Source organism: Pocillopora damicornis, chromosome 6 (assembly GCF_964200805.1).
Source record: "Pocillopora damicornis chromosome 6, jaPocDami1.2, whole genome shotgun sequence".
NCBI classification, from domain to species: domain Eukaryota; kingdom Metazoa; phylum Cnidaria; class Anthozoa; order Scleractinia; family Pocilloporidae; genus Pocillopora; species Pocillopora damicornis.
The window spans coordinates 25,442,886-25,467,629 of record NC_142675.1 but is presented as its reverse complement, the minus strand read 5'-3'; the positions used below and the strand labels follow the sequence as shown (position 1 = coordinate 25,467,629).

The following is a 24,744-nucleotide window of genomic DNA, read 5'->3' as shown; positions in this document are numbered from 1 at the left end:
GGAGTTAAGTGCTGGCCCCATGGGCCACTTGGGCCTGTATAAAGGCTTTACTTTATATTCATTTCCTTAGAGGTTGATAGGGTTGCTCTGACGGCTGAACTAATGGCATGCACATGAGTCCTCCATTTGTTTAAACCGAGCAGGAGGTTCACAAAGGCACCGCCAAATGGGAAGCTCCTAAGACATCAGATAGACACGTGATGTAAACGTCATACTCTGCGATTGCTATAACTTTCAATGTTTGGCACCGTGGTTAATTAGCTGGTGCCTATTTCGGCTATCATCATGGCTTACCTGCACCTTTTGTTTGCCGCTTGTGTCCACTATTCAGGTAAAATTATCTCTACCGATAAGCTTTTTCTTTTTTTTAAGATGTTAGGATCGATGCTCGATAATCAGAGCTCTGCTGATGTGAGGTTTCATAACCGACGTGGAACAGTGGAAGACAACTGATACTACAGCTGAAACGGGTAAAATTTCCGCATAGTCCCATACTATTGTAAAGCAAATCTGTTTTCCCAAGGGCAATGTATTGTTTTTGTCTTTGTTTTCTCTATCCAAAAACTGAATGCATAATGTAGTATGGGGCTGTGCGGAAATTTTACCTCAATATTAATTTTGGACCCTGTAGCTTTACTTCTCTGGATGGATTGCCATCGAGTTTGGAATCGAAAGCAGGCTTTGATATGTGAGCCCCATTGTGCTTACCTCGTTATTATTTTGTAGAATAAAGTACCATTGTATTTTGCGGTAAACCTTCACTGAACTGCAATAATCGACGAATCTAAGTTTTATTTCATTTCGAACTTGTAAGTATATCATGCAGGGAGTTTATGAAGAGTTGTTAGGTTAGCTGATTGCAAAATTAACTATGCAACAATATTATACGAACTTTGAACCAATCGCTATGCTTCAGTACAAGACTTTGAAGGTTTTAGAAAGGTGATAATGACCAATCATGAGATATTGTTTTAGTCTTTTTGACCATCACTTTTTCTTTGAGGGAGGAGCATATACTTCCTGATGAAAATGAGGTTTACTTGCAGATGGGAAAAACTGATATTCAGTTAAAAGGTTTTTGAGTCCAGAAATATTGCAAAAGAGAGACTTGCGGCAAGTTGATTGAAAGAATCATTATTTTTGTATAATGTAAGAGTCCCTAATCAGTCCAAGAAGGAGAACTGGAAGTTTGAGAGTTAGGGAACTGACATACCCAGAGACAATAATGTAGCCTATTGCAAAGGTTTTGAGACTCCTTCATCAGATCAATGAGTTCTCGTTAAAAATGCACTATAATGAATAACAAAATCTTCGTCAGGTTTGAAGTACGCAAGACTTTAATGATATCTTCATCCTTATAATCAGGTGGGTTTGATACTGAAAGACTTACCCCATATTATATAGTGAGTTGTAACTGGTCTAGAAATAGGATACCATTAATTTCCAATAAAATTGGTTTAATTTTTTTTTTCTCTCTGTCTTTCTTCCTGTATTTGTTTTTTATGTATTTTTAAAAATTTTCAGTCTTTTGTCATTGGATGTTTGTTGGAGCTACAGGTAGTCTAACCTCAGCATCCAATCTTGTCCAGAGCTCAGTTGTCACACACTCATTTGGAAAAAATACCTCCATTCCCTCTCCAAGGAAGACCGTGACTTCTACCAAGGTGACTGTTACATCATCATCTTCCTCTGTTGTACCTTCTCCTCGCAAGACTGTCAAACCTGGTAATTTGACTGTCACAGCTTCATTTAATGGAACTGTTACACCTCAGAACATGACTATCACACCTTCACACATGACAACAGCAGTACTTAACAGCAGTGTAATGCCACCAAGTACTGGAACAATCAGACCAACTCCTGTGCCCACTGTGTTACCATCATCTACTGTGCATCCCACACCTACCTCACTCCCACCAGGACCAGGCAACTTTACAGTCAAAAACAATGGTACAGTCTGTTTGTTTGCTTATATGGCAGCAAAATTTGATGTCACAACCAGTTCAAAGGTAAGTACCATTCTCAATAATTGTGCAGAAGCCAAAAGAAGGTGTAAAGTAAAGTGAATTGTCAAGTTTCCTTTGGATCCTTAGGTATATGCCCTAAGAATTTGTGAGAAGACAACAAATCAGGTAATTTTCAGACCTTAAAAAATTCCATGTAGCCTAAAGCTATGTACTCACCCCAAAAAAAAAGAGCCTAAATTTAAATCATAATGGAAAATTGACAAAATACAGAGAGGCAACCTTCTCAGGAGTAGCATCTCATAAAGGGTAAGCAATCGTAGTTGTTGTTTTTATGCTATGGAAACCAAGAAACAGCCACATAGCTGGTGTGTGAAGTTTTTTTAAGATTTATATACTTAAAACTGTCTTTGGATTTCTCTTTACTCTTCCAGAAATTAACCTTCGAGCTTCCAAAAAATGCCAAGTCAAGTGGTGAATGTGACACCAGAAGCAAAGATCACCCTTTCATCAAATTAAGCTGGAGCACTCACAGTCACGATTGTAGCTTCACCATGCACTTTGAGAAATTTTCTAAAGACACAACAACAAATACAGTGACTCAGTACTGGATGGCTGCTAATTTAACATTCTCAGTGAAATTCAACAGTAAGTCAGAACATTTTTTGAGTTATTTTTTTTAATTAAAAAGAAAAACTCTATGTTAGCTTGTAGAGTGGTATGTTGCTTGTACCTATCAGATTGTCACATTAGGGTTTGTATATTGCACCAATCATTTTGTCACATTTGGGTTTGTATCTTGCACTAATTAGATTGTTGCATTATGGTTTGTATCTCACACCAATCAGATCGCCACATCAGGGTTTGTATCTTGCATCAATCAGATTGCTGCATAAGGGTTTGTATCTTGCACCAATCAGATTTCTGCATAAGTGTATTATCTCGCAATCATATTACAGCATTTGGATATCACAGACCATTCACAGCATTTGGGTATTGTTTTCTCATAAATGATGTCATGGAATCATGGGGCTCAGTACACAAAGAATGACTTTAACCAGAAATTTTGGGCTCATTTGATAAGTGTTATGATTGTGGTCTTTGCAAGAGCCTCATCAAGTAAGGTCAAGATTTATTGGGATATGAAAGATTCACATTTATTTTCATTGTATTAATTTTAAGTTAAAATGTGTTTTTTCTGCTCCTTTTCTCACAATGTACAGGCCCAAAAACTAACATTCCATCACATACCATGAAAAAACGTTCAAAGTTCAATCAGAACATACTCAATCATTTGCATGACATGAATATCAGGCAATTTCAATGTGCTTGAATTGTATTCTACATTAGACTTTGCTCCATCACATGACATTTCCCTGTAAACAACCCACACTTTATCAAGTATTCTAACCACATTATCCAACATCACTGAAAAAAATTCACATGAAACTTAATGCTACTGATAGGAAATTTTCCTTGCATTCTTCTGCGTTTTGACTTTTTCTACAAATAAAGTTTGCTTTTAGCTACCTTGGAATTAACCCAATCGCATGTTAATTCCTTGTAAACAACCTGCACTTTATCACATATTTCACACACACAGGGCAAAGTCCAGATAGGCAACAACCAATCAAGGAGCCCTCTTTGAAATATTTTCCTTTTCTCTTGCTCAGTGTATCTTCCCCTGTGCAAGATCACAGTTTATCTTTGGCTAGGGTCTATTGGAGATACAACAGTTTCAGTCTGTCTTTCAGAGTAACATTACTTTGAATTATATTTTTGAGGCGACGAACTGTACACAGATAATTTTGATTTTCCTTTTGTCACAGGAATGGCTGTAAGCGTAGTCTCTTTTGCAACTGTTATTTGGTCTTATCACACAATGGCTCTCTCCCCAACAGGGAATAGAGGGCATTGTGTGATGAGACCAAACAACAGGGTGAAGGAGACTACAGTAAGCATGGCACCAATGAATTTTTACATTTGCTTAGAAGTAGTGAGACAATAGAGACAATAGACCACAAAATGCTTGTGTGAGTTTAGATAAATTATGTTTCCTCTCTCTCTCTCTCTCGATGCAAAGTAATCCAATATTTTTGTTCTTTTGAAAATTATGAAACATTAGGAACACAAAACGTCCCATTTTGCCCTATCTAGCTTGAAAAAAGTAACTCAGGCATGCTATGCATGCCTATGTTTTTGTTTTGTTTTGTAAATGTGTCTTTCCCTTCCATGAAAAGTTCTACATCAGATGCTCTGTAACTTTGCCTTTTTTTGACCAAACAGAAGTTCACTGTCCAAAAATTGTTTGTTTTGTGATCTTTTTTTTTTTTACAACAGACTCTACCACTGTATTCCATTCTGTCAAAGAGACATTCCATGCACTGTCTGCCGGCATCGGTGATGCTTATGCCTGTCCATCTGCTCCTGCCATCAATCTTACAGCTAAGAAATCCAGTGCTGAAGTTACTTTGACTAGATTTAAGTTTCAACCCTTTGGTGTAAAAAGTGGGCATTTTGGCAATGGTAGGAATTATTTTTTTCTGTGTTTTGTTCTAACTGGCAACTATGTAATAAGCATTAGTTAATGGATCCCACAGGAAGCTTCCTTGTAATTTGTAAAGGAGAATGAAATGCTTGATGACTGGTCACAAGGGGCTCTGGATCAAACCAAAAAGTAACTTAAGCATCATAATCATCTAGTAGCTGCTCAAAAATTCAAATTGATAGTTATTGTAGAGTTTGTATAACTAATTATAAAGACTCTCTCACTGCCCAGCAACATGTTTCTTAATGGTGGGCATGATTTGCTATTCCTTTATGTACATTTTAATTGGCCTACTTGGCCTTGCTTTTCAGTGAAAATTCTGTAATGTTTTTAAACATGTTGTGGAGGCCAAAAAAGGCTAATTTACTTGAATATGAAATAATAGCAATTCAGCCCACCCTTAGTGTAAGAGTCGACAAGTTACAGGGTAATGTACTATTATCAACTGAGTTGACAACGTAAATTGGCCACCATAAAAAAAGATTTTTAAAAGCCAGTTAATACTAACTTACCCTGTTATACTCTCCTGCTGCTGCAACACCATGGTGTCTCTACCAACTTACCCCTTCTATCAAGAGTACAATATGTTTCTCATTTAAGAATCTGATTTGATTCTAATATTATTCTACTCCTCTACAGTGACAAATTGTGTTCTCCCTACGACTCCAACTGCATCTCCGTCTACAACTCTGAATAGGCAACCTGAAAGTCACACGGTAGCCATTGCAGTTGGGTGTTCATTGGCTGGGCTTGCTCTTGTTGCTGTCATTGGCTACTTGATTTGGCGACACCGTAGCCGCAACAATCAAGGTGGATACCGCAAGTTGTAATGCACTGCAAGAATGATAGCCCGCAAGCATTTATTAAGGTGCATCATTAGTTATTTTTGATAGATATGGTGAGGAAAATTAGAGTAATTGTAGTACATATAATGGTACTCAAATTCAGGAGATAAAGTAACTTTGGGTAAAAGAGATTGTAGTCGTTCATCCAGGTGAATAAACTTGTTGTAAAGTATAACTGTATATCAAGTTGTAGTCACTTCCAATGTGGAAGGAGAATAAGAAATTTTTTAGGAATAACAAACCTTTAAAAGGTGTATGTTAGGTTAGTGGGTTTGAATAAGTATTTTGATGAAATCATTGAGTTATAGGTTTTAGAACTAAATACTTCACATTAATTAAAAGTGACAATACTGTTTTTTTTTTTTTTAGTTTGATCCTAAAAACGTGCCACTGTACGTTACAGTAAGGTATAGGGTTCAATATTTTCCTTGTCATTTTTAATCTTAATCAGTAAATAAGTTACTGAAGACCGTGCCTGTTACATGATGGTTTGGTAGTTTTATGACAGGAAGAATCAATAATTAGACCTTGGAAGTTTGAGGGCCTTGTCCCTGGGGACCCTGAGTAGGATAGCCATTGGGTGTAAAGGGGTCAATGATTTGCATATTCTGGAGTAATGAAATCGCATAGGAGTTACAAGGAATGATACGTTTTTAATACTCTGAAACTCTGTATTGATTTAGGCTTGACAACTAGCCGCTACGGGAAATGAGCCTATGGCGCTATTTCTTCTCTCCGTAGAAGCAGACTCTGGTAAATTAAGTATCGCTACAGTCTTCAAACTACCTCTTACGCATTAGGTAATTAGTTACCAACGGAGCCAGACGTTCCCAAACAAAAGATAAATGTTTGACGAAGGGGAGATCTTGCAATATGTCACGCCTTAGAAAGTAACATTTCGGTGGGTCACGTTTTGTTTAGGTACGTCACAGGTCACTTCCGGAGCTTAACAATAGTCTAGTATTTCCCGCTATCATTATTGTCTTATCTCCCTTAGAGAGCAGTGAAGATATGATTAAAATGGTTTCGCACAAAACAGTGAAAGTTGTCGATCAACAACACAGTAGCTCTTAAGTGGCCGTGTTCTTACCCTCCTTTTCCGATCAGCTTCTCTCAAAAAACTTTTTGGGGGAGCCATTGAATGCTCTAGAGAAGAGAAGGATTTTTAAATACGTTAATGATTACTTTGATAAGTTTTCTTTGTTCCAAATGCTTTCGGTTCCATGGGCTAAAATTAGTTCGAAACTGTTTCGGTTCAAATATATATATTCTTTATGTTCTCGAATGGAAATTCAATTTTTAGTATTCTTCGAGTCAGGGTTGAAACTTTTTCTTTTACTCTTCACGAACAAATTACTTGTGCTGGATTTTGATACAATTCATAGGTGTGGGTCGGGTATTATCATTAAACCTCACTTGACGTAACCCGCTAAAATACGTGAGGTAAGCATCAGCTGATACTTCTCACGTCTGTTTGAATGGGGTTTCATGTTCAGTTTTTCTCGTCATGTACTCTTCGAAGCTTTTAATTACCGCAAAGAGGATAGCACAGGTGAAGTTTTTTTTTAAAATGATTTAAAAACCCTTACTTTCGAATAAAATTGTGTTCCGTGGCTTGGATTTCGACACTCGCCCATGAGGACGATATTCTTCGTCAACATTGTAGCAAACAATAGCGATTACGTCGTGCAAAACACGTGTGTTTTCGACAGTCTTGCGTCAGATACACACCCTGGTTACCACGGTAACAACACCACTTATTGTTCAAACTCGCTAGTGATTGGTGCGGTGTGACGAGAGTATCTATTTTTGGCATGAAAATTTCCCCGGCGAAGTATATTCAAACGCGAATGTTCCTCAACAGCTTTCAATATAAATAGACCAATTCTCAATGTAGGGAATTATTATTCACAAACTTTTTAGTCCTTGGTGACCAGAGATAAAACAGTGCTTTGCCTTAACGAATAGAACTATCTTTGTAATAATACCGCTTACTCTGGGAAGGAAAAACGTATTGGGGCGACGCTACTTAAAAGAAACGTTGCCAAGAAATTAACCGAGTCAACAAACATGAAAGAAGAAGTTTGCTCGGCCATCAAGTTCCTCTCGGAGGTTCTTTCAAGGAACTCAAAAGTAAACCAAGAACAGATTCAAAAATTTAAGGACACATTAGAACAATTAATTACCGCGAGATTCGAGAACCACTGGCATCCGAAGAAGCCGTTGAAGGGAAATGCATTTAGATGCATCAACATCGATGAGCTAACAGGCATCGACCCAGTGTTACTGACAGCGACGAAGGCGAGTGGAATATCACCTTTAGTTCTGTTAGAGCTCTTCCCAGGCGGACTAGCATTGTGGATTGACCCAGGAGATGTGTCTTGTAGAATAGGAAAAGGTTCGATTTGTCCGATTTATTGTAAAATCCCTCAACAACAACACCATCAGCCGCACCAGCAATTTACTAATCACTCTCAAAGGCATCTTCAGCCCTTTTACTTCAACACGGATTATCGTCAATGCTCGCAGTTTAACAATAGGCAGATACTTTCCACAAGAAGCGTTAATAACAAGGAAAACTTCGATAGGTATCATTGGATCAGCAAGGACTATTTTAAAAGACCAACGGAGGTATTTTAAAGCCATAGAGATAACTCTCTGAACACAGATCCACCAACCCATTGGACCGGACTCGCATCGCGTTTGCCATACACACGAACTTTTAAATTACGTTTAGAGTAGAATGTTTTTAATGTTTCTTGTACATAGCTAAACATTTTCTATGTAAAGAATTATCTTCGAATTTATTAGGGCTGGTAAATGGAAGAATTTTTACGTCTATTTTACGCCACTTACTGGGAATGGTTTTAATTAAATTTGTAAATTTGTACATGTACAATTGTGAAATAGATTACGGAGCTTCGCAAGGAGCGGAATTGGAAAGAAATTAGCCCAGAGTTTCATATTTTGTACTGATACAAGAGTTCCGTGTCGCATAGTTTAATAAAAATATTCATTTGTTGAAATATTATATCAAGTTTAGCGTGTTTTTTTTTGTATGTAATTCATCGACAGTGTGACATCATACACTTGAAATCGCGTATTTCTAGTTTGAGCCAGTAACTCCAAATCAAAATTATGCTCAAAATATTTTTGCGGAGGGGAAGTATTCCAACCGCGTGGCAAGAAGAAAACAATATTCCAATAAATTTTAAGATATTATTTTCTATGTGTGTGAACCAATGAAAGGGTATTTATGGCTCAAACGGTACATCAGGGAAATGTCAGGATTAATGAGCAAATTTTGAGATTATCTTTTCTTTTCCCAAACAGAGACAAACATTGGAGATCAAAAAATAGACAGTAAGATACTAGAACTTCCCTTGTGACACATCTTCAAAGTTGTTTCTGAATTAATTTTTGTTGAAGAAATACTAGTACAAATCTTAAGAATAGTTTGAGAATTAGATTGAAAATAAATCCATGAAGATGAAAATAACTGGTAACAATGACACAGAAAATATTTTTTGAAGCAACTGTCAAACATTGCAGACTTGCTGATGGACAATGATTAAGGTGTGTTTGGTGGAGGCTCCTGACTGCCCTTATCAAGCAGACCTGATCCCTAGTTCACCTGCTGGTATGAATGACATAATAAATATAATACGGGTAGCCACTTGGGTAATATGTCTTCAAATGTAAGGTTGAAGACTCCTCATAAGGAAATTATGATGAAACACTTATGTCTTAAACATTCTCATACATTCAAGAGCTACAAAGTGCTTTTCAAAAGATTGCACTCACTTCTTTCATGTACAAACAAAAACTGGGAAATATGAATTTTTGCATGTCTTGTAAATGACCTGGTGAAATACAACATGATTTTTCTTTTATGTTAATATAAAGAGCATTAATTTCTATAATCACTCAAATGATAAACAGTTGAAATGATTATCATTTTATCACCTGGTTTTAATAATGTACACAAACAAGTTTGTTACATGAATATAGATTTTTCAAATTTTGAAGATAAATATCACCCATTTTGGGTAATGTTGTTTTGGTACCAACATGAAATATTATTTTAAAACTTTAAAGAAGTTGCCATAAAAAGTGTCACTTAAAGTTTGGGATTATCTATAAAACACAATCTTTCTCTTGTCATTCATTCCATGACTATTGCTTTACACGTTTGGTTTCTCTACCAAGGGTCAGGTGAATAAAAACATCAGGGGATCTAATGTAGCAACATCAGACTGTATCTGTACCACTTACTTAAACAGAGGTAAAACTTTGATTGTGTACTTTGTAAAAGGTATAAAAAGACTTCTGTCCTTGGCATTGACATGTCCTTCAACAAAACGAAAGGAAATCCTCACCAGAATCAAGGGAGGATTTTTGTCGTAAGTCTGGTTTGTAACTGATTTAGTCTATGGGCGATTTGTAACTGATTTAGTCTATTTAGTCTATCTCTTTCCTCTCCCTCTGAACCTAGTTGAGTGTGACCAGCCCTCAGAACAGGTGTTATTCATATATTTTTCATTTCTATTACTTATTTCTTTATTTGTATACTTATTCATCATTTATTTATCTTTTCGCTTTTACTGCAAAGTTCAAACGAGCAGAGGTGAACGCGTTCTGACGGCTCTTACACGTGACCCTCACGGTTCGCCACCGCTTAGCCGCGCCCTTGACTTCACTCGTCCAAAATTGGAAAATTGATAAAAATGGCGACTGTTCTGTAGGCCTTATGTGTTAGATTCAAAGAAAATGATAACAAAAAATTTACCCCATGTAATCATTAACAATCCATTCAACTAGAAACTATATGACCCTCAAGCTCTGCTCTTCAATCTCCACGAGAACCTCAAACGTCTCTCGCATACAATACACCTCGCGTAGCCGTCGCGCCTACTAGAGGACATGTGAGGAAGTATGGAGGGAGATTGTCACTATATCTGGTTTTGTGGTAGTACGTGGCGCTTGAACAACTCTCATCTATTTTTCTATCACTCACTCGCGGAATGTTCTCAATCTAAGCCCTGTATATTCTGCGGTCTAACATGATATGGTCTTCCCTCCCAAGCTTTAAATTAGAGGAAAAATGAACTTGTCTCAATTTTTCTTTGAGGTAGAGCATTAAAACCTAAATTGTTTTGTTTTGTTTCACTTTTTTTCGGGATATCCAGTTTTTAATTTATTATAGGTGTCCATTATTGGAAGAAGTGTATGAATTATCTCTTCAATTGCTGGGAGGTACAAGTCTTGGCGATTTTATAAAATCATGTTTGTATTTACAAATGCAAAGTAAGAAATCTTGGGTCCTTGCCACCTTGAAAGAGAGGAGCAGCCACGGTAACTGTTGCTCTTTGAATTATTTGCCATCTGAGCGCGTGGTATGTTTGAACATGTTTCCGAACTGCAGCGGACAAATCACGAAGCTAGGAAACAAATCCATACACTACAGCTGGCCAATCATGGGTAAAATTATTTTTTAAGCAGATTTTTAGCTAAAAATTGAATAGGGAACTTATCCCACGATTGTGACAAGACGAAAAACATCTGTCTTTCTTAGAAATATCTGTCAAATATCCAACACAAGTTAGGGATACTAACTGAGTAGAATTTTCGAGTTTTTTGGTTAATGCAGGGGACCGGGCACTAGCACCTTGCGCCGAATTACACGAAGTACTAGGTATATGAATTGCTAGTTACACGAAGAGGTGATCCAATTATTACATCAAAGATGGTGGACGAGGCAACAAAGAAAACAGTAGCATCTATTCCTACCTTGAAAACCAAAGCTGGTCCTCGTGATGGCGATCCATGGGTTCAGAGGTTAAAAGAGGAATATATGAGCTTAATTAAGGTATATTATGTTGAATTGTGACCTCAATTGTAGCCAATGGAATACTGGACCTTCTAAGAAGAGTCATGGGTGACTGCTCCACAGATGTGAAATCGGAAGCCTTTGTTACTCTTGTCCACCCGCCGTCAGAATATGCCCGTTCTGCATAGAACTTTTATACTAAACGTAATACTAACACGATTGAAATGGTTCAACATAGGGCAGCTAGATTTGTCTAACATGGTTATTCTATATTAAGTCATGTTTCCCCTATGATTAATCAACTCGGGGGGGGGACCCTAGAACAACGTAGATAACTGTCTCGATTAACCATGTTCTACAAGATCTAGCAAGATCTAAGGGGCATCCCACTTCCTCCTCGGGTTTTTAATCTAGACAGGGCATCTCGGCTCCCAAATTGTACCCGTGTATAAAGTATTGTATCCATGGAACTGTAATGTCTACAAATTTTCTTTTTATCCAAGGTCTACTTTAGTGTGAAACCAACTATTCCTATGTACTTTAGAGTATCTCTGTTTTTAGATCAGAAATTTTGCCCACCATTACATATTTGTCATAATGTTACTTAAAGTATGTGCTCTTTATTTCCTTGGTTATTTCTATTTTTTCATTCATCATTTACTTATTTATTTACTTTTTGTTACTCAATCATTTACTATTTAAGGTTTTGCTAACCAGATGGTTAATTTAATTATGTACATGTAAACTAGTTTTTGATTTAAATTTAGAATTAATATAAGAATTTCGTCCTATTACAAATAAGGTTAGATTGTTCTTAAATTCAATTGGATTTTATTATCGTAAATATAGATTTTAGATTACACTTATACCTCCTACTTTAGTTTTTACTGTTTTAGGAGCACCTCTATTAAAGATAAAATATTAAAATTATTTGTAGCAAGTTTGAGAAAAATTGTCTGGGAAAAACTCAAACTGAAAATATTTTTCATTCTATGTTCACATACATGTAATTCTGAGAAAAAAGGCAGAAGTAAACTGTAATTATCATTTTATTTTTTGTCATTGTTTCAGTATGTAAGTAACAACAAAGAAGCAGACAATGACTGGTTCAGGCTGGAATCAAATAAAGAGGGGACAAGGTATTTGTTTGTGGTTTGGTGGCCATAATCATTCTTCTGTTGATTAAATTTGATTTTTCCCATGTACCCACAACTGCATATTTTTGTTAGTTTTTTTGGAAAAATCATCGTTTGTAATTTGTACAGCCTTTTTAGTTTCTTTCAGTCAAAGAGCTCATGACTTGACTTTGATTTATGTTCACTTGATAGATGGTTTGGTAAATGCTGGTATGTCCACAACCTTTTGAAGTATGAATTTGACATAGAATTTGATGTAAGTTAAAGCCAATAAATTATAGCTCCAGTTCTTTCTTCATCAAAAAAGCATCTCCACTGCTAATTAACCTCTCTTATTGAGATAATGATACAACATACTCTAATGCTTTTTCTTTAACAAAAATGAATGAATTTCTGCTATTCTGCCACACACTCTTATTCCTCCCCTTCATCTAAAACTGGCATAATTATAAAACTTGGAGATATTGCTGCTAAAATCACCTCCTCGCTGAGGAAGCAGACATGAGGCCCCTCATTTAGTGGGTCCATCTGATTGGAAAGTTTCATGTGATTCAAGCATATTCCTTGCCTGAATTTGACCAACACATTTCTTGATAAGGTTTGCCTTTGAAAGCTGGTAGGTGTTCAGGCCATTTTTTGCTGACTAAACTGTGCTTCAGAAATTTTGTAATTTTGATATTTTTCATCTGAAGAAACCTTTTATTTTTTAAATCTGAGGCTTATTTTAGTCATTCTCTTATCATAGTTTTCTGATTTTATGGAACAAGGAAAAAGCTATGACTCTGTACATGAAGTACCATGCAAAAACTATCAGCTGTTGTTAACAGCAAACCTGAAAGATAGAATATAATTAATTTGAGCTGATTTTAAAATCAATATGATATGAATAAAAATTTCAGGCATTTATGTGCCAGAATACTGGAAATCACATCTCAGAGAGTTTCAAATTTCAATTTTTTTTGTGAGGGAGCATGCTCTCAGACCTCCCAAGGAGGACTTGGTACTGTATATGCAGGCATAGTTCAGTTCAGATCCAACACCTTTTACATTTTCTAATTTCTAACAACAGCCTTGTTGATGACTTTTAATCGTGTGATAAAGCCTGTTTGATACATTATGATATTGCTGGTTCCTTTACCAGATACCAATCACTTATCCTACAACTGCACCAGAGATTGCTCTTCCTGAACTTGATGGCAAAACTGCTAAAATGTACAGGTAAAATATTGATTTTCTCATTTCTATACTTCCTAAAGATAAGTTAAACCACTCTTATCTCAATAACACTTGTCTATACATAATGAATTTTATGTTACAGGGGAGGAAAAATTTGTATGACAGATCACTTTAAACCTCTCTGGGGAAGAAATGTTCCTAAATTTGGAATAGCACATGCCATGGCTCTTGGGGTATGTACCTTAGACTAAAGCAAAGGCATCCAATTATATACATAAAGGTTTAGCATTAAAACCAACCTCTTACTACCCCAGCAGCTTAATTATGGTGTTTCACCATGTAGCCTTCTTCAGGTAAAACTTATGGTAGTACTGGAAACTAAAGAAGTTAAAACTGTAGTGCAGTTTTTAATTTCAGAATTTTACTTTTATTCCTCCTGAAGAAAGCTAGGGGCTGAAACCTGGTAATTCATCAGCTGGAATTGTTGTTAGAAGTTTTTTTCTATGCTACATGTTTATACACTCACCAATTAATCCACATAGAGACACTGTATCTAGTCTAGATCCTTCTACTAGGAGTCATTTGTTTGGTCCACCATCATTATACTTCCTATACATGCCTGTTCTCTAAAATGTTGTGAATCCAGAAGTATAAATGATAGATATATGCATTTTGTTTTTTCATGAAAAGGTGATGCAGGAGGCACATGCATTTCTTTCTCAGATAACAACATCACTTAAGCCTCTAAAAGTAACAAACCAGTGTGAACTTCAGACATGGTTTGATGCTACTCTGGTTTACAGATTTAATGAAAGTAACCAAAGAAGTTACAATTCATAGACCCAACGTTTCAATTCTCCTCTCTACTGCCTTCATCAGGGGTGATCTAAACGCTGCAACAAGAGGTCCTTTTATATGATCACTAATTATGTGTTAGCGTATTTCCAGTACTACCATAAGTTTTACCTGAAGAAGGCAACATGGTGAAACATCATAATTAAGCTGGTGGGGTAGTAAGAGGTTGGATTTAATTAGTGTGAACTTTAAACAAACAATCTACAAAACTACACAAAAAACTAAATTTTTCTCTCAACACCTTCTTCTATAGACTGCAGGTATATATTAATATATCACATTTATTTTCAAATTCCAACATTTTTAGAGCAAGTGTTTGCAGAGGATTGATGCTGTGTTTTTAGGCCAACAAGCAAGACTGCTTGTATAACTTTACTTGTTTTTTATTTTTCCAGCTTGGACCATGGCTTGCTGTAGAAATCCCAGATCTGATAGAGAAAGGATTGATTGAATACAAAGAAAAGTCTGCTAGTAAATAGACAGAAAATAAAAATAGTAAGGGAACCAAATAAATGCTATAACTTCAGGGAGTTTTATTTTTAATGTGAACGATGTTACTGAATGTTTCCAGCTTTCTTTTTACTTTCTTTCAACACATCATCGCATTGCTTACTTTGTGGAAAGTTTTTGTAAATGCCCATCCCGCTTTCCCTTCGCCCTCACTTATTCTGGAACTAAACTTGTTTTATTACGCTAAGCGCCAGTGTCCTAACGATCAGCAAGACTCGTTACCAGTTCTCTTGACAAGGGTTTGAGAAGGACGTATGGTATTTAAGGATTTTCTGTTTTGTTTTACCCGGCATACCTTCAAACCCTCACCATGACGTTATCTTTCCCCAGTCTTTTATTGACTTTGAATACCAACCAACGATAAACTGTTGAATTCCCTATTCTGTTTTTCATAATTTTAGCCGAGACAGAAAACGGACTTTGTTACATGTAATTTCGCGCAATTTTATGCCAGTCGAGTGGAATTAATTTTAGTCTCGGAAGTAAAGCTCTTCGGGTCATTCGAGCGCGTGCAGCCTGTATAGGAGAACATGCTGACAATCGATGCAAACCCGTAGTGTTCATTTCTTCGGTTGATAAACATTCAAAGCGCAAATTTTGGAACGTTTAATAGTCATAAACACTCTGAAACTTGCGAAATTTCTACTGACCTCATTAGCAAGCATAGCATATCCGTTTATAACTACAGTGTGTTTTGTTCAGTCCTTATGTCAATTAACTTTCATTCACTCTGACATCTAAGTAAAACGTTCACTAACTCAGTTTGTACAAGCATGTTGTTCTGTCAGGAAAAGCAAACAAAACATGAGAACAGAAGGAAAGAGCATTGAAAATCATGCGACTTTTGGAAAAGATAGAAAGATATTCCAGTGTAAAAATAATTTTCGCTCGACTCGTCAGCTTTCAAACTCTTTACGGTGGCCAATTTCCGTTATCAACTCAATCGATAATACTAAATTACCCTGTTATACTCTCCCACCGACGCAGCACCACAGTTTCTTCAGAAACTTATCCCCTTTATTAAGAAATCTTTGGCTGTAAGGGATTAAGTGTGGCATTTAGAAGGCTTAGCTTTCAAAAAATTTTTGACCTGAACTAAAAATGTATTTCGTCATCTTTAATTCTGTAGCAAATCTTCCAAAGTCTTTCTGATTTTGTTTTTGTCTTGATATTTCAGATGAGTCCCAAGTTAAAACGAAACGAAATAAAAAAAAAAGAGGTACGGCATGAATCTTCTTAGAATATAAACACTGTCTTAGGATGTTCCCGTAGGTTGTCTTTGTGTTTTTGTTGAGCCGGCGCTTGAAACAGAGAAATACATTGCTGGTTACCCTATGAACTTTTGCTTATCAGTGCACTTGGCTTTCACGAGGTTTAGTAAGTGTTAAAATATTCCCTAAACCCTGTATAAGTCCTCTTGTCCATTGTGCTATCTTTTAAGTGTCTTGAGTACTAAAATAAAGTAAATTTTCCCATTTTGTTAACACGGAACCCTTAACCTGGGAATTCAACTTGTTTTTAACAGCTAGGCAATGGTCGTACTCTTTGACCTGAGCGTGCATTGAATGACTTCGTTAGAATGATCTGTCCGCTTCATGTGGAAGTAAATAAATATTACATAAAAGTGCACTTTAACCGTTTTAAGAGAGATAAAATTATTTCATGTTACACAGAAACTTCGGTTTAGAAAGGTAAATTCAATAGAAACATGACACACGTAAGTTTGTTTCAAAAAATGAAATGTTAATTGGTAAATCTTTTCATGTAGGGATTACAGGGTCAGTGTCAAACGAAATGTGCTCACGAAAACTCACTTGAATACCTTTTCTAAAAGCTTTCATATTCTTTAATCTAGGTAATAGCCAAAAAATACCTTCTGATTAGCGAAATGTTAATTATTCGGCAAGTTGCAACATTAACTTTTCGCCTAGGGTCTATATATACATATTGATTTGTAAGAACAAATTCTGTTCACTAGGAAGGTACGTGATATTTCTTTAACTCTCTTTAGATCAAAGCACTGAGAGTTTGCGGCATTTAATGAAGTGCTTTCCTGTTTTAAATATTAATAAAGAAAGGATGATGTTTTCAAGTGGTTCGCATCCGACACGAAACATCAAAATAGTTGGCTCTTGTGTACAATTATCACGGCCAGATCTGTATTTGTACATATATATCAATTTTCTGATAATCTTCTTATTTTCCCCGTAAGCTTTTGAATAGTTTTTGTGTGTTTCTGGATGTACCTGGCAGGTGGACATTGAAATATTTTGACAACTGACATTTTGCTGCTCAATTCAAGGAAACATTTAAAGATCTTTTCTTTCGGTTGAATTGAGCACTAAACGTGACCCTAACACAGAGCATACTGTTCATTCATGATTGGAAAGGCGGGAAAGGGGAGAGACAAAATTGAAAACTTCATACAACTGGATCTCGTAACGACGCGTGACTTAAATTGCGAACGATTGGATTCTAGCTGACCGGATTTGGTAATTTTCAAAGTGAAGACCGCCGGCATCGATAAGGAAAATAGAACAACCCAGAGAATTATCAGCGGGTTTGCCGGCAAGAGATAACTTATTTCGTGCAGTAAGAACGAAAAACCATTTTTAAAGTGTTGAATGATAAGATTTGTGCGCTGCCGTCAGATATAATAGATTAAAAGTCATTGCGGTGGACAAGGTAGGCTGTGAGGATTGAACTTTAATCGCAAGAACTCGTTGGCAGCGTATTTCACACTCGTCTTCATAAGTCAAGTCCGACAAAGTAATTACATAACAGGAACGTGGTCACAGTACAAAGGAACTGCTCCAGGTTTCTATTTATTTGTTACTTGAAATTGCACTGCTTTTACCCTGTTCTTTACAAAATTACTCTCTCGAGTTAGTAGGCATCTGTTTTTGTGTTTATTTGCAACAGACAAATTCAAAACTACTAAAAACTTTGAGCTTTGACTACGACAGGCGGACAACAGCTAGTGTGGACAGCGTATATTGGCCTAGATCCGCCTCTCTGTGCACGAAAGGAAACAAGTCAGAAGAACCTTTTAGCGGCAAGTCTACTCGTCGTTTAAAATTGTTTGCACAGCTGAGGCATAATAGATAACATCAATAACGAAATTCGACTGAACGGTACATAAGAGAGCTTCTCTGCGAGAGATTTCGAGGTTCTTTAAAGCTACAGAAAGAGGCCGACGAGCTGGCTAAAGTAATAATTCCTCATTCTAGAGGCATGGCAATATCCTAAACACTCCTTGAACAGAAGCTCAACAGCAAGAGGAACAGAAGATGCAAGGAGCTAACAACTCAGCTGTAATCCTCGATCCAAAATCGGAATCGTCTGGAGCCGAACCCGAAAACATCACGCTCGCATCAATACCGTTGGCTTTCCTAATTGTCTTTACAATTTTTGGAAACATTCTGGTTTGTGCCGCGTTTTATCATTGCCGAGATCTTCGCAATGTAACAAATTACTTCGTTGTTTCGCTGGCTGTTGCTGACCTGTTAGTAGGGTTCGTGTGTATGCCATTCTGGTTCGTTTACCTCATCAAACAATGGCCAGACCCTCTTAAGGACAAAGAGCTGTACACGTTATGGATTTGTTTGGACATTGTGAGCGGGACATCTTCAATTATGAACTTAGTGGCTATCAGCGTGGATCGCTTCTTCGCCATAACATCTCCATTCACCTACCATTCGAAACTGACTAAGAACCGCGCTCGTTTGTGCATTGTGTTTCTGTGGGCCTACTCCATCACTGTAGCCAGTTTACGGCTCATTTCAACGCATGGCAAATGGTATGCATATTTTGTTGCTTCTGCGAGTTATTTTCTACCACTGCCAGTTCTTCTCTTTTCCTATGCTCGAATTTTTCGTGTGGCTCATCAACAAGCCTTAAAAATGCAAATAGAAACCTATGGCCAAGAAATGTCAGATGTTGAACATAAGAACGGGGAATCTACTGACTCAGAGACTTTTGTGAAGCCTCGCGCCTCTAACAGCATGGAACGGAATTCTTCCACTGCAAGTCGCCTCCTTTTCCATAAAGTGCGCCCGCGCCTAACTAGTCAGAGCTCCGTGCGCCAAATGCGTCGTGTATATCACACTGATCTGAAAGCCGCTAAGACGCTAGCGATTGTAATGGGCGCCTTTCTCGCTTGCTGGTCACCGTATATCATCACTTTATTGATAACGGTTTCCTGTGGGAGGTGCATGTCTCAGGACACGACCTTACGACTCGCTAAAGCTATGAAGTGGCTGCATTACTCTAATTCAGCGGTAAACCCGATCATCTACACGCTCCTCAATCGGCACTTCCGAGCGGCTTTCCGTAGGATTCTTTGTCGGTTCGTGTCCGATCAAAGTTTCTCGTATGTCAGTCGATGGCTATCGCACAGCACGCCGAGAACCAGCCGAAGTAGTGGAAATATTGCCGTTGATTTAGTTAAAGCCAATTCTAAGACTGAGATGGACGCTCTCGTTTGCACTGAAATCGTGACCGTTGTTTAGAGTTACTGAAGAAGACAAGAGAAAATTATCAACTACTGGTTATTACAATTTACGACTAAATCATCAAAGCCAACGCTAAAGAATGAAGGACAGGTGACAATGATTTACATTCTATGCTCAGCATCAAAAACTCGATTCTATTAAGAAAAAAGTGGATTACCGCTGAAAACCGTGACAAAACTTGGTTGGCTTTACAGTCAAGTTTAAGTTTAAAACTTACAGCTACGGATTGTGACCTGAAGTTGCCACACACTAACGTGTTTTTCCTGATTGTGACTTAAACTTGCCACACATTAAACGTGCTTTCTCTGACTTTCCGGCCGCAACGTAAAGCCAGTTTCTTACTTGAGTCTCGATTAGTGTGTTAAGAAACTCCGTTAACAAACGTGTCTTTTCCTTTCGCCCGGAAATTTATGTTCCATAGGTGCAACGACAGTAAATCATAAGAATAGCAAGAGTGGAAAAGAGCTGTATCAAGGTGGATAATTCTGACAGAACATCACAAAGACCAAGTATACTCACGTCTACTTACTCGTGTGTTTAAGTGAAAATGTGTCGATTCAAGCAGAAGCAAGATTGAGCGTGGGAATTACCAAAATCTTAGAGACGACATGGCCATTCAAATGAACTTGTAGATAAACTGAATCACGTCCTCCGCTCAAAGACATTTTCAAATAAAAGTAATACGCAGTAATTTTCAGATTTAAAATCAGTTTCTTTGTTCAAGATTACCATCATTTGAAGGCAAATGAAAGTTCCACACAAGGTTGAAATAATTTTGGGAAGACAATGAACACCTCTTTTTATCGTGGCGCTCAATTAGAAACATCATGGATACTATAAGTCTGCGTACACGCCTATGTCGAAGATTAGCTCTGTTGCTGTTCTCTTAACGGTGCTAGATCTTAATTAACTGTTTAATAATTCTTTCTCTCCAAGACATGCAACTTACATTAGTTCGTCCTTAACGGTATTATTATCGCGGAATAAAAGAAAATTTGTGACCCGAATAAGTTTTGACAGAAGTTACAGAAACCAAAGGAAACTCTGTTGAATGAGTTCTTCATTCTAAAAAAGTCAGGGTAAATTTCCAAGTTCCTCGTTTGTAGCCTGTGTCAATCTTGTTCATCCATAAACTTGCTATTAATTTTTTATTCACTCAAACGTCTATGGTGTTTTTATCACCCAGACATTAATTATTTTAAGGCTGTAATCCATTTAGAAGCTATTCATCCTGACGCTAAAATGGTTTCAAAATACTATGGTAACTCAATTAAATTAATCATTTTACGCTGAAATGTTGTCTAAATACTCTAGATTACTTTATTAAAACCTTTCGCTACCAGAAGTGACCAGTGAGTGATTTATCCTTACAAAATCAATGCATCATCAACAAGAGTGGTGATGAAAAGGAAGAATATATCAACAAGTGGATATTGTTTGATGTAAATCTAGATTCTCAGACCTGCACTAGCTTAAGAGTTAGGGTTTATGGAGTAATATTAACGTTTAAATTTTTTTCGCATATTTTGCATGACGGCGGCTTGACCTACGTTTTCCTTTTGAAATTTTGCGCGAGAAAATGGCGCGCTTCCAGCCAGACAAAATCGATCCCCGTGCGCATGCCTGACACTTGACGCTGTGTTAATGTAGTAAAGGAAGGGTGAATGTTTCTGTCGTCCTCTTCGCTATCTTCTTTGCTGTCTATCAAACACGCTCATCACTAGAAGTTTTCTGTTTTATCGCACATTCAGTGAATATGTTATCGGGAGCCTTCGCTACTCTGCAGGCCAGTAAACTTCATCAGTTAACGCCATCAAGCTGTTCATTTGGTAAAGAAAGCCTGTAATGCATATCTTGTCCGCTGTTGGTAGTAGTTGTCACATTCCTTTTGGTAAAGCTATCAGTCTGCATCATTCTTCTATTCAGACTGATTCTCCTTAACACATCTTTGAAGGCCGCCCTGAAGTTTGCGTTCAAACAGCTGTATATAAGCGGGTTTAGAGCCGAATTACCGTAGTGTAACCATTTAATCATGGAATAAACTTCATTGGGAACTTCGCATAACTTACAGTACCTGGAGATCAAATTAGCCACGAAAAACGGGCACCAGCATACAATAAAAACACCAATTACAATGCTGAGTGTTCGCGCAGCCTTGATGTCACGATGGAATGTTTCCGCTGTTGGCCGTCGAAGTATCGATTGGTTCGGGTGCACACGACGAATGCTACGAATGTGTATTAAGGCGACTTGGAATATACGAGAATAAGCGAGTACCATGCCCAACAGAGGAACGAAGAAAGAAGCCAGAGAAACGAATAACGGGTAGCTAGGCCATTTGATTGGTTGTATAGCTGCAATTGTTACAGAATAAATCCATATGAAAGTTATTCCGATTGTGATTCGGAGTCGTGTGACTATGGTTGGATAACGAAGAGGATGATTGACAGCTAGAAAGCGGTCGATACTTATAAAGACAAGATTCATGATAGATGCCGTTCCGCAGATGATGTCAAAACACAGCCAAACCGTGTAGAATGTAGGGAACTTTACGGCGTCTGGTTTGCCAGTCAGGTTAACAGAAAGCCAAACGGGCATAGATATAGCGCCAACTAAAATATCAGTGACCGCCAAACTGATTATGAAGGCACTAGTGAAACTTTGAAGCCGTTTAGACAAGATACAAGCCAGACAAACAAGAATGTTACCAAATACGGCGAAAATTATTATTATAACCAAGAACACATTCGCCACAATCAAGGAAACTTTGCGATGGTCAGTAGTAACTTCATGGCTTGAGTTTGAAGCTTGTGTTTCATTCATGGCCTGATATCGCAGTTTGAATTGCAAGAAAACACTTTTTACGAGCTGTTCCCTGTAATGTGGATAGTTGAATGATTAGAATATACGTAGGTGCATGTTATATTGTCAATTAACATATAGCTGGCAGTACCGTAAGCAATATGAGGCGAATCCTGTTTTCTGATTGGCTACCCGAGCGTGCAAGATGGGCTTATTTAGCCTTCTCGAGATTGTCCTCTTTAATCCCACGCAAGAAAAAGAAAGGCGTGGAGCAGACTTGCAAAGTTCTTAGTTTTTGGACAATTACGGCAATGGAGACGTAAAGAAAAGGCAGAAGATAACCAAAACAAAGAAAAAATAAACAATTCTCGAGAGTTTATTATAGTTTAAAATAGACAAGTCATTTTCGATTCTTATGAAGTGAAATCTTCGTCTCGGTCCATAAAAACATAAAAAAAGAACTCGTCCAATATCCAGCCATCTTGACCTCACACTTGGACTTAACAGCAAACAGAGTTTATGGGGCTTGAAGTTGAAAGTTACCTTTATCATCCCAACTGGCATTGCTTTGTGGGTAAAGAGCTATCAGAATTATAGGTTCATTAAGATTCACGAAGGTTACGTCATTCCTTTTTCGCCGATACTTTCTCATAGATAAGCTAAGGAAAGAAAAACGTTTTCCTAAAAACGAGATTTAAAGTAAACAGGAAGATAAAAAGTAATTGTTTATTTGAGAGATTATAAAAATTGAAATGGAGTTAGTCTCATTTGTCTTTGTAAGTGCAAGTTGTACGAACACTGGCTGGCGCTAAGGGTCTCCTGGGTGGATCTTTATGAAATGTTGCATTGTGTAGAATATTTCAAGTTTTAGAAAGCGACGAAAATGCTCTGTTCAGGAAACCTTGGTAGCACTGAAATGATAATCCTAATGTAAACTAATCAGTTTCCCTCCTGCATATCGACCTACATTGAACCAAACAAGTTGTTGAAACTCGTGTAGATTCATTATATGTTCGCCCGCTTTTACAACCATACAGGTGGATCTCGCCTTCATACTCACCCTAAAAATTTCATTCGGCTGATCTCAATCATCTCTTAGGAAGTCTCACCGAAAAAAACGTTAACGTTCAACTGTTATATTGAACTGTCGACATCAAGATCCCAACAATATTAACAAAAATTAAACAGTTTGTGTAGTTTTCCTTTCCTAAAGACCAAGCTAAGCAAATTCCATGCGTTAGGAATTTTACAAAATCTCTTCAGCGATTTTCTGCCTTACTCGTTGTATTGGCCTCGATAGACGTTTATATTTGGTGTATCAAAACTACTAGGAGTTTGAGACCTTATTACAATAACATTTTCAACTGAAAATTAAACTTACCTTCTAAGTGTGAAGGACAGAGCTTTGCATTAAAACTCTGTCAGATTTTGTTTTCTGAAAATTCCGGCTTTTACGTTAGTAGCCAAATAATCGTGACTGCACTGGGGAAGAGTTATTACATGTTCCTTTAGGTGTCATCAATGTCTTTGTCGCCGTTGTAGGTATCTACAAGCTAGTGGGAAATTGACCGATTCTCGGAGACGAGTTTGTGTGAGTGCTTTGTTCACCGCAAACGTCAGATCGCAAAGGCGCCAAACGTATTAAAATGATTAATTCTGAAATCTGATCTTGGGAAATCAAATACTTGACGCACCTGTACGAAATGTTTTAGTTCGAAGTACATCAAAATACTTCAATTTGTCTTTATCGTCGATCTTTCGAAAAGTGCTTACATTATGCAGTTAAAACTTTTCAATCTTTATTTCGTTTTACACCAGAATATTGCTCTCTGACGCAGTGATCTGATAACATAATGATGAGGTGCTTTGTAATCCATTTGATGTGACAATTCCAATGTTATCTCCCACCGCCCGGGTGATAGCATCAATAGGTAAGAGCCACCTAAGGGTTCTCCGAGAGTGAAATAAAATCTGATCTATCTTTGATGTTGTTCATGTGTGAATTCATTTTAAAACTTATTTACAGCACATGGACCTAAAAGACGAATTACCCTAAAAAACTTCCATAAATCAGCGACCTCCTCTAAGAACTATTTAAGTAACAAAATTTACTTCAGTAACAAAATATCTAACGTGTTGGAATTGTCAGGTGAATAATAGCCATTTAGGAGATGAGATTTGGAAAATGTATATCTATTTTGAAACTTCTTTATAAGAAGGACAGTTTCCTTTTTGTCCTGGTACATCCTCTGAAATTAAAAGTAAAAAAGCCATTTCCGGAATTAAGATCTAAAAAGCTAATATAAATAGTAATGGGGAAATTAAAAGAACCGGATTACTGAGAAAAGTCAATATGCAATCCCTTTTACAATTAATATAGTATTGCGAGACATGAACAAGTCGCTATTGGATTAGGCGTACGACTGATTCTTTATTTTGGTAGAATTTTACCTAATTTTAGCAAAAACAGTCTGCCATTTGTGTTACTTGTTGTAGAACTTCCCTAATATTCCCGGTCTTTCAGGCTAATTCAATTTGTTACCATCAATTTGTTTGACAGTTCA

The 24,744-nt window shown here is 37.2% G+C and overlaps 5 protein-coding genes across 7 annotated transcripts; 4 read left to right on the top strand and 1 right to left on the bottom strand.

Annotated features, from left to right (window-relative positions):
* Window positions 1–54: 54 nt before the first annotated feature.
* Window positions 55–8,388, top strand: LOC113680913 (lysosome-associated membrane glycoprotein 2). Of its 2 annotated transcripts, XM_089209849.1 has the most exons (6): window positions 219–331; window positions 1,319–1,365; window positions 1,525–2,009; window positions 2,399–2,612; window positions 4,305–4,490; window positions 5,152–8,388. In XM_089209849.1, the coding sequence occupies exons 3-6, from the start codon at window positions 1,539–1,541 to the stop codon at window positions 5,340–5,342; spliced, it is 1,062 nt and encodes a 353-aa protein (XP_089065975.1). In that variant the 5' UTR covers window positions 219–331; window positions 1,319–1,365; window positions 1,525–1,538; the 3' UTR covers window positions 5,343–8,388. The 2 variants fall into 2 exon arrangements, with proteins under 2 accessions (XP_089065974.1, XP_089065975.1); XM_089209848.1 differs by lacking the exon at window positions 1,319–1,365 and having other exon boundaries at window positions 55–331.
* Window positions 7,309–8,388, top strand: LOC113680914 (protein BTG2-like). Its single transcript, XM_027197959.2, has one exon. It carries the CDS (start codon window positions 7,428–7,430, stop codon window positions 7,995–7,997), a length of 570 nt encoding a protein of 189 aa, XP_027053760.2. The 5' UTR covers window positions 7,309–7,427; the 3' UTR covers window positions 7,998–8,388.
* A 2,678-nt stretch (window positions 8,389–11,066) lies between these two features.
* On the top strand, window positions 11,067–20,533 carry LOC113680929 (ubiquitin-fold modifier-conjugating enzyme 1). Of its 2 annotated transcripts, XM_027197982.2 has the most exons (7): window positions 11,067–11,226; window positions 12,259–12,326; window positions 12,516–12,579; window positions 13,465–13,541; window positions 13,642–13,732; window positions 14,750–14,849; window positions 16,042–20,533. In XM_027197982.2, the coding sequence occupies exons 1-6, from the start codon at window positions 11,104–11,106 to the stop codon at window positions 14,831–14,833; spliced, it is 507 nt and encodes a 168-aa protein (XP_027053783.1). In that variant the 5' UTR covers window positions 11,067–11,103; the 3' UTR covers window positions 14,834–14,849; window positions 16,042–20,533. The 2 variants fall into 2 exon arrangements, with proteins under 2 accessions (XP_027053783.1, XP_027053782.1); XM_027197981.2 differs by lacking the exon at window positions 16,042–20,533 and having other exon boundaries at window positions 14,750–14,880.
* On the top strand, window positions 18,155–20,723 carry LOC113680926 (putative G protein-coupled receptor No18). Its single transcript, XM_027197978.2, has one exon. The coding sequence runs from the start codon at window positions 18,155–18,157 to the stop codon at window positions 19,373–19,375; it is 1,221 nt and encodes a 406-aa protein (XP_027053779.2). The 3' UTR covers window positions 19,376–20,723.
* LOC113680927 (histamine H2 receptor) lies at window positions 20,070–23,828 on the bottom strand. Its single transcript, XM_089209851.1, has 2 exons — window positions 23,562–23,828; window positions 20,070–22,253 (listed from the first exon to the last, which is right to left on the bottom strand). Exon 2 carries the CDS (start codon window positions 22,199–22,201, stop codon window positions 21,179–21,181), a length of 1,023 nt encoding a protein of 340 aa, XP_089065977.1. The 5' UTR covers window positions 22,202–22,253; window positions 23,562–23,828; the 3' UTR covers window positions 20,070–21,178.
* Between the last annotated feature and the right edge of the window lie 916 nt (window positions 23,829–24,744).

Excerpts from the sequence above, each read along its gene's own strand:
- LOC113680913 (XM_089209848.1), top strand. The coding sequence starts at position 286 with ATGGCTTACCTGCACCTTTTGTTTGCCGCTTGTGTCCACTATTCAG. Across the intron at positions 2,613-4,304 it reads ATTCTCAGTGAAATTCAACA|ACTCTACCACTGTATTCCAT; the intron begins GTAAGTCAGAAC and ends TTTTTACAACAG. Across the intron at positions 4,491-5,151 it reads AAGTGGGCATTTTGGCAATG|TGACAAATTGTGTTCTCCCT; the intron begins GTAGGAATTATT and ends ACTCCTCTACAG.
- LOC113680914 (XM_027197959.2), top strand. The coding sequence starts at position 7,428 with ATGAAAGAAGAAGTTTGCTCGGCCATCAAGTTCCTCTCGGAGGTTCTT.
- LOC113680926 (XM_027197978.2), top strand. The coding sequence starts at position 18,155 with ATGCAAGGAGCTAACAACTCAGCTGTAATCCTCGATCCAAAATCGGAA.
- LOC113680927 (XM_089209851.1), bottom strand. The coding sequence starts at position 22,201 with ATGAATGAAACACAAGCTTCAAACTCAAGCCATGAAGTTACTACTGAC.
- LOC113680929 (XM_027197982.2), top strand. The coding sequence starts at position 11,104 with ATGGTGGACGAGGCAACAAAGAAAACAGTAGCATCTATTCCTACCTTG. Across the intron at positions 12,580-13,464 it reads AATTTGACATAGAATTTGAT|ATACCAATCACTTATCCTAC; the intron begins GTAAGTTAAAGC and ends TTCCTTTACCAG. Across the intron at positions 13,542-13,641 it reads AAAACTGCTAAAATGTACAG|GGGAGGAAAAATTTGTATGA; the intron begins GTAAAATATTGA and ends TTTATGTTACAG.